The sequence below is a fragment of the Olea europaea genome, unplaced genomic scaffold, assembly GCF_002742605.1.
Source record: "Olea europaea var. sylvestris unplaced genomic scaffold, O_europaea_v1 scaffold4034, whole genome shotgun sequence".
Taxonomy (NCBI): Eukaryota; Viridiplantae; Streptophyta; class Magnoliopsida; order Lamiales; family Oleaceae; genus Olea; species Olea europaea.
Window position 1 is genome coordinate 7,103 of NW_019259976.1, and position 8,894 is coordinate 15,996.

An 8,894-nucleotide genomic window follows, 5' to 3' on the forward strand; every position below is an offset into this window, starting at 1 on the left:
TTACATTAAAGAAAGTTAAAGACTATGGGGCCAAGATTTGAATATTTGGAACATATTCGCACTTTTAGCAAAGGTTAGGAACTTCTTTAGCAATTTTCCCTTACTTTCACCAACCAAGAAACCATTGTTAACTTTAGTGACTATATGGGAAAGAGAATAATTTAATGACCATTCCGAATTTTCTCACATACTTCAGTGACAATTAGTGAAATTATTATAAACTATAAAAAACAATGATCTGAGCTTATTCCTTTCACTTCAATTATTTTAAATGTGTCCTATATTTGGTGATGCACGAACTTGAAAGGACTTCCGCAAGGAAATAAAGCAAGTGAAATACCTCTTGTAACCGAGTTCCATCCACTGTGTTGAAAATTCTTATCAAAGTGCCTCTTATGCTGGCAGTTGCAAGAAGAAGTCCATCAATTGTCAAGGTCATGGAAGCTATCTGAGAGTCATGGGCATTGATAAATTTTGTCATATTCAGGCCAAAATGTTCAACCCTGACCTGTCCTCGTCGTAGACCAGGGCAGGCCAACACAGATGTATTCAAGTGGTGCGAGAGGCAACAAAGTCCCCTGGGGTTTGCCAGAGTCTCTATTTGTTGAAGAAGCTTCAAATCCGTAAACTTGTAAACATATATCTTGTGTTCAACGATGATAACAACACGATCCTTTCTTAGTTTAACTGCACGAACCTCAGATCTAAATGAGAACTCACCAATGCACCGACTCTGATGATCATCCCATATAATAACTTTGTTTGGAGGATACTGGGCATTGGTTTTACTTCCAACAAGTGCTAAAATATTGCATCTGAACAGCATCTCAACAATCTTAAATCCACCGCTTTTTAGATCTCGCCTGAAGATCTCTTTGAAACGATCACAGTTATATATGCGAAAACCGTGGCTTGTACCAGCAGCAAAGAAACTGTAATCCTGATTCCAAGACACAGAATACAACTCAGTTTCTTCATTTTCATTGAGCTCTGGTACTGAATGGACAAAAGATGCTGAAGGCCCAGCAACGGATGATTCATAAACACCAAATCCTGCTGGTGGAAGTACCCCTTGAGATGTTGAAACAGATGAAGTCATGGGAAACGATTGAATAGTCATCAGAACTGGAGCAACCCAACAAAGTTCAAGTTAAAGATGGAAGATGACTGGGCTATCAGCAAGAGATTGGATGCATCTGCAGAATACAATTTCTACATTTTAATTGATTTTTTTTCTAAGTTGACTTCAAAAAATCTATACATCATAAATTCTTTAGCTTCTTACGAATCTTACCCATTTCCATGAATATCAAAACAAGAAACAACAGCATCTAACATATATACATTATGAATTCTTTAGCTTCTTACACATTTCTATGAATATGATATGAAATCAAGAATAACAGCACCTGCCAGAATGTTTCTTGAAGCCATTCTGCAAGTTTGAAGTCACCAAACCACAGTCGAGAAATTCATTTAAGCACCATAGTTAACAAGAATTCAAGTCTATCAATTTCAGCAATGTCATCCAAGGTTCTTTTACTATCCAAACATCAACATGAAATGCTAATCCAATAATTCCAATATCGAATTCCCTATTAAGTTCTAAGCATTTTGGAGGTGGTATAACATTTATAATAAAACCAGATGATAAAGATTAAGAAAAATACACAAAATAAGAATAATTGGATCCCAAAAAACAGCATCGCAATCCCTCATATTTGGTGATAAAAAATCAATATCAAATCACCACAATCAAACTATAAACACAAAATAATCAATAACTACTTAATGAGTTTCGATGCTTATGTAATTCTCTAAATTGTACACGCTACCCATTATTTAACATAATATCATTCACTTATTCTAGATCCAAGAAACGCTTACATTTTTATCCATAGTCCCAACTAATATTCAAGCACCGGTCATCTTTCGGTAATTTGGCCCACTAAATCCCTTTTCATTTATGTCACAACCAACACAAAATCTCAAAACCTGAACACAGTTATAGGGTATATGTGTGCGCGTATATAGTGTTATTGTTATACATAGGAAGGGTGTGGTACTTCACCTGCAGGTGCCGACTGTAAACTTCCATGGAGTGCCTCAGGTTTTACAAATTCTGAAGAGATTCAGAAAAAGGATATCTTTTTCATCGATATAGAGAGAGACTGAAATGGAACGTCATAACAGAGATCTGAAGTTAAATCGACTTACATATTTGGGATATTCATACCGGATTTAAAGCTTAAATATTTTGATTTTTCATAATTTAATGTTTTTCTTATATCTATGTAATAAATAGATAATCATTGGAGCAAACAATGATTTTGACAATATTGTTGACTACATGCCACGTGTCATATTATTATTGAACAATTCTAATAACAATTTATCTTTTCAACTAACAATTTTTTGTCACAATCAACATTGCCAACAATATTGTACAAATAGATTAATTCTAATAATAATGTCTTTATTTACTCCCTCCGTCCCAAGGTTAGGTTTCATTTTTCTCGTCCAAATATATAGGCATATTTCCTAATTTAGGCTCTCGTTTGTTTTTTATTATTTTTTCATTAAAATGAAAAATATGATCGTTATACATCGTATCAAACCATCAAATTTGAATTTTTATCTCTTGTGTGGGGTCCGTAACGACTATATTTTTCATTCTCATTCTTCCAAAAATGATAAACAAACGGTGCTTAGAATACTTTGTTTTGTTCATTTATCAATATACCTTTTTTCAATTTTTTCCATTTAATATGTAAACTTTTTGAAATCATCCAAACACAAACATTTCCCCTTCTTGGAAACATGAACCAACTCGTTTGTTCTCCTTCAAATAAAATCATTCAAATTCCTTACTGATTCCAATAATAATTTACTACTGTATACTGAAAATTAAATAGAGGTAAATTATAAAAGATCTTGACAAAAATTAATTTTCCAATGACATTAAAGAAATACGTGTGAAAAACGAAACAAACCTATATAATTGAATCGAAGGGAGTATCTTTTTTTGAAACATAAATTTACTAGTTTCTAAAATTATATAAATTAGTATCTATGTTAGGCTTGGGCTTCGAATGTTCAATCCAGCTTGGGTGTCGAATGCTCAGTCCGACCATTTCCATACTCGGAATCAGTGTTATTGAATCAAACTCGCCCAGAATCAAACTCGACCAGATCAATCTGGCCGAAAAATTGACAACTCGAGCCCTTGGCTGGGCCGAGCAAGACAATTTGGTCTGAATGTAAGTGACCCAATTTCTATCAGGTCAGTATTTCTAAGTAAAATGAATTGTTCCTAGCCATTGGAGCACACAATGGTGTTACTTTCACACAAGGGATAGTTACATTACTACAAAAGTTCTAAGTTACAATTTCAAAATTAACAAATTTGTTAAATTCTTTCAAAAATCAGGTGGTATTAATTAAATAAATAATTAAATAGGTTATGTTCATAATAGCATATAATTTATAATCATAGATACATACTAATCACAATTATAGAACGTCAAAATCATAATTTTACAAGTCACAACTTATTTATTGATCATAGCTGATCAAATTAAATAGTTGATTTATTTTTCGATCACAAATCATTGATTTGATATGTCACAACTTATTTATCGATCGCAAACTATCTATTTATTTTGTCATAGGTTATTTATCGATTGCATATTATAAAATTAATTGATCACAACATAGTTATTGATCATAAATTATCAAACTAATTGATCACAATTTATTTATCAGTCATATATTAACAAATTAACTAGTCACGTCAACCCAATTAATTGGTCACAAATTATTCTTCATCTACCCCACATCACCCTAGCCGCACTCCTTTACCATCGCCACCCACAGATCCACAAACCACACCCACTATAACCATCGATGCCTCCAACAACAACCACCACCGACACCACAACCATCGCCACCTTCGCAACCACACCACCTCAACAGCCTATACCAATAACCAATATCATCAAGAGCCGCACATTGGCACATTGCAACAGTGCTCGTGCAGCTTATAACAGTGATGACGAGCGTCCCTATCATAGTGATGAGAAATAAGGAAAGCAACAACTGGAGAAAAAGAATGACAGCAGTGCTCAGCAGCAATTGGCATCTCTACTACCAAGGGAGAAGAATGAAACTGCAGCAGCCATAGGAGAATGACCTTTGTTTTGGGTGGAAATGGGTTTAGGTTAGGGTGGGTTGGGGTGGGGTGGGGTGTACACTTGATTTTTGAAAGAAAAAGAATATACACACACATAGTCCAATAATTTACTTTTGTTTATAAACTTACGACATATTGAAAGATTAATTTTAATTAAGATGTATTGCATGTTTAACAGTTGTATAATTAAAAAACATGTAAATAATTGGGTAATATTACATGTATATAATAGTGTACACACGAGTTTACACTCATCAAGTGGAGGGGGCCACACACACACACACAAAAATATATATGGGACCCCCTTCATGTGAGGGTGAAACTCGCGTGTACATCTCGAGGCGTACACGAAGTATTATTCTAAATAATTAGTAACAAATGATTTAAAATCTTTAATCTTATCTTAAAGAAAATATTTTATACTTATAATTTTAATATATGGTCCGACCAATAACCTGAGATCTAATATCTCGATCTGATTGATGTCCAGATTGAATCTAATAACTACGCTCAAAATCACTAATTATAATTAAATATTTCGTAAACTAAATCATTTGGATCCACATAATAATTGTAATCGAACCTGAATCCGAACCTTTAATTTCGTTACGGTTCTCACTGATAACATTTTTTTTTTTAATTGTGAACGAATAACACAAATTATCTGCTCAATATCTAGTAAAAAAAAGGGGGTACATATTTCACACTTTCTTAATTGACTACAAGTATGCACTCAAATAATATCCAATATCTAATAAAGTATGTCACCAAATAGCATCCAAAAACTTAGCGTAACATAACCACCAAATTTCATACTATCAAAATTTTGAAATCAGCCCCCACGAGCACGGCGCAGTGGTAAAACAGGTTGATTCTCTAAGGAACATCGAATGTTCAAATAATCGCGGTAGCTGAAAGGCAGATATCCTGTGGAAGCAAAGTTATGTGCACTTTGTCATCTGTTCGCACGTCGTAAAGGGAGGTCCACATGGAGGAAAATCGCATCCCGAATGTCTAGCCCAAATATATATAAACTGTGATTAAATTTAAATTTACCCGAGTGTCAAACCAAGGAGAAAAGCTGACACTCCTCAGGATTAGTCGGTCGAAACTCAGATATTTGAGTCATAAAAAAACATTTGAAATCAACAATAAGTAGTAGACTCTGAAAATGTAAAAAACTACATGAATGAATCCATTTCTCTTAAAAACTGTTTAACAATTAACATTGCGGATCTTCTTTTCGTTCCATTGTTTTCTTTACATCTCATCAGGTAATTGTATCAGAGTGAATAAATTGTAAAAAATAAACTACTTATAAAAGGACAAATTCTTTTTCGAAGTCGATTCCAATTCAAGAATCAAATATCATTCTAGACCAGTCAATTTTCAATTTTTGATTCCGATTTCTACTTTTCTGAAACCTTCGATTCCTATTATAATGTCTACCCTAATTTATATCCAAAGTATAAAAATTGTTGGAGTATCGAAGAAAAGTATCCTATTTAATAATGAGTTAATAAATCAATTGAAACATATGGTATGAAGGTAGTGATGATTAATAACAATAATTACTTAAAAATTTTAAAAAATAAAAATATATATTATAAAATTTCTGCAAACTGTACACATGCACTAGTAAATCCTGAAAAATTGAATTTAACAATCAATTTTATACTAAGGTTTGATATGAATATGATCCAGTGAAGAATTAAAATTGAGATATAAAGTGTAAACATAATTAGATTGAGAAATCGATAAGTTTATAGAAAGAAAAAAAGCAATCAAATAACAGGGAATAGAGGGAAAAAGATACAATCATTTCTTTTACATTATATTTGATATTGTGCTGCGCGGTGACACATGATTAGACATAAAAAAATAAAAAATTTAAAAAATACTTTCCCGTCAACAATTTTTGAATTCCCACAATGTAACTCATGAAGCGTGCACAAAAAGGTAAGGTGAAAAATGGTACCTACAAAGTTATAGTTTTAAATTTTGATAAATCAGGCACAATCACCAAATTTGGATAAATCCAGGATTTTTAATCATTCTGGAAATTCATTAAGAAGATGAATTAATTAACTATAATATTGATTGAAAATTATGATTTTTGGCTAACGACAAACTCTCTCTCTTTAGTCCAAGAACTTAAAATATTGCTCAAATAAACTTTCCATTTATATCACAACTTTAATGATCTTATTTGTCTTCAACATGCCATTATTAAATTTGTCCCATGTTGTGATTTAAGAAATGAGACTTCGATTTAGTAGCAAAATGTGTATGACAATTTTAATAATGGGCTTTTATTGTGACGTTTTTAATGTGAAAAAACAGCCAAATTTCTCTCCCTAGGCCAAGAGTTTCATAAAGCTATTTCCAATTCAAATTCAAAAATAAAAGAGGTTTTCTAATCCACTAAATAAGTGGTGTACAGAGTACTTATGAATCTACTGAAATGTGTTTTTGAAAATAGAGATTGAACTGTTTATAATGTTAACAAGATACATCAATAGCCACTAAAAATCGAGCCTCCCTCTTTGCAAGCATGACTTGCTACCACTTGAAATAAGGACCATCATTATGAATAAAGCTATTTAGTTAGATTGAAAAACAGGAAGTAAAGAGACGAATTAATGTGTCATAAAATGACGGACATTTTGTTTTAATTGTTCAAACTGCGCAATCATGTTTCGACCCGTTTTTCATTTGAATTTGAGTCTGGATGTGTAGCATGATTGTATCATTATATGCCTGTCAATTTGAAAATTGGCATGACAAATCTCAGGAAAAACAATAAATTGAGAAGAAAAACTGGTTGAATATTTGTTCGAAATAGTTGGTTTTTCTCGACTCGACTAGAGACTTCCCTCTAAAGGCAAGAAAGTACAAAATCCACCTATGTATTATTACATGAAATCCCACCTGCCACCGATGCCAACGAGGTTGGTGTTTGGTATGCCAAAATCTTCCCTCCAACGAACTATAGATTTCACCATCAACTGCACTCATCCATTAAAATTTGATGGAAGCAGCAAACAAACGCACATGCACCCGACATCAAACTTTATTAAACTTCGAGTTTCATTTGTAAGACTACACTTTATTACCCAGATAAAATATGTATATGGACCACCAAATGGTGAGGTCTCGACAAATTACATAAGAGCCCTACATTTTTGGGCTACTACACAACAAAAAAACGTGCGTTTCAAGATCGCTCAAACTCAACTTTAATGATCAGCTCGAGTAAGAAGTTGGCTGATTTCGAATCCCAGGCTAATCTTAAACAAGCCCGGATGGAGCCTTGGAGTAGGCGGTGATTGTTGGAGATGCTAGGTCCAGGACGTAAGAATCCTCGACTGCCTTCAGAGGTGAGACGGGTTTTCGGGAACGCTCCCTGTCCTTCATCTCAAGTGCATGCAAAGAGAGAGATCTCTTTCTTTTATCCCACTCAGCAGCCCTAGCACCATATAGAAGATTAAAGTACAGAACTTTCACAAACAAAAATTAAATGCAAACTTTATGATGTTCATATTATATTATATCAAGAACCAATAATGAAGGACATCCACCCCATTAAAAAAGAACTATAATGGACATTAATATTAGGGACCACCCTACAAACAGAATCTATTGATTCTCTGTATACATTTAATAAAAGGATAAAGATACAAGATTAAAAACATAAATAAATAAAGCTTAATGCTAATCATTTCGAGATGAAGCTCGAATTTCCTAAAATAGGATCTAAACTAGAATAAGCTCCTTTATCCCATTTTTGGTAAATCACATTATCCTATAATCTTGCAGCCTTGAATGGGAACCAAAAGTTGCATGGCCTGATAATGAACGCTTCTTAAATATAATGTGCAGCAAAAAAATATTTTAAACCGTCACTACGGTACTGATATGCTGCTAAGAAAATGTGTTCAAGCATGTGGATAGTAAACGTACACAGCGTACCCGAGTCCAAATCGAGATGTAGCATAATTAATTATGAAAAGAACCATGGATTTTTATGATACTTGAAGTAAGTGCAAAACCCATGCCATATAAATCACAGTTCAAGAAAATCAAACTACACATGCTTCTACCATCTTGATAATCATCAGTGTTAGCCATCTCAGACAAAAAGGTTATGCTATTAGAAAGTGATCAAGTTTAGCTATTTAAATTTAGTCAGCAATGCCCCTCGGGTTCATTTTATCATCAAAGACTATCACGTGCACAATTTTCATAAATCCATATGTAACTGTCACAGATATTATATGCTACATTTGAACCTCACATCACAATTCAAATGGAAAATAAAGTAAATTCCACGCAGTACTGTAGAAAAATTTCAGGATCTTAATTAACACTAAGGTTCAAAAATTATATATTGAAACAACTGTAACTAAAGAAACCAAGAAGTACCTTGTAACATGCACAAGGTCAAGTGGAAACTCAAAAAGGGAGCTTTCCTCAAATGTTACGCGTACTAATGAAGAATGAAATCTGCAAAAGAGTTTGAAGCCATCTTCCAAAAGAAAAACATGGATTCATTTGATCATGTGAGATCCTAACGCATCTGATACTGAACGTTGTGGGTTATTTCAGCATGCATAATTAATAGGTGGATACGATTTATTTAACAAAGGAAATGAACAAGCTTTTTATCTGCAGAAATAATAACTATATATGGTTGGTGAAA

At 33.2% G+C, this 8,894-nt stretch overlaps 1 protein-coding gene across 2 annotated transcripts; it reads right to left on the reverse strand.

Moving 5' to 3' along the window:
- On the reverse strand, nucleotides 1–2,259 carry LOC111387439 (autophagy-related protein 18d-like). 2 transcript variants are annotated; one of them, XM_023011997.1, is made up of 2 exons: nucleotides 2,072–2,259; nucleotides 1–1,125 (listed from the first exon to the last, which is right to left on the reverse strand). In XM_023011997.1, exon 2 carries the CDS (start codon nucleotides 1,118–1,120, stop codon nucleotides 263–265), a length of 858 nt encoding a protein of 285 aa, XP_022867765.1. In that variant the 5' UTR covers nucleotides 1,121–1,125; nucleotides 2,072–2,259; the 3' UTR covers nucleotides 1–262. The 2 variants fall into 2 exon arrangements, with proteins under 2 accessions (XP_022867765.1, XP_022867764.1); XM_023011996.1 differs by having other exon boundaries at nucleotides 1–1,196; nucleotides 2,072–2,258.
- Between the last annotated feature and the right edge of the window lie 6,635 nt (nucleotides 2,260–8,894).

What these genes read in the sequence shown, in the direction of transcription:
- LOC111387439 (XM_023011997.1), bottom strand. Translation starts at nt 1,120, where the DNA reads ATGACTATTCAATCGTTTCCCATGACTTCATCTGTTTCAACATCTCAA.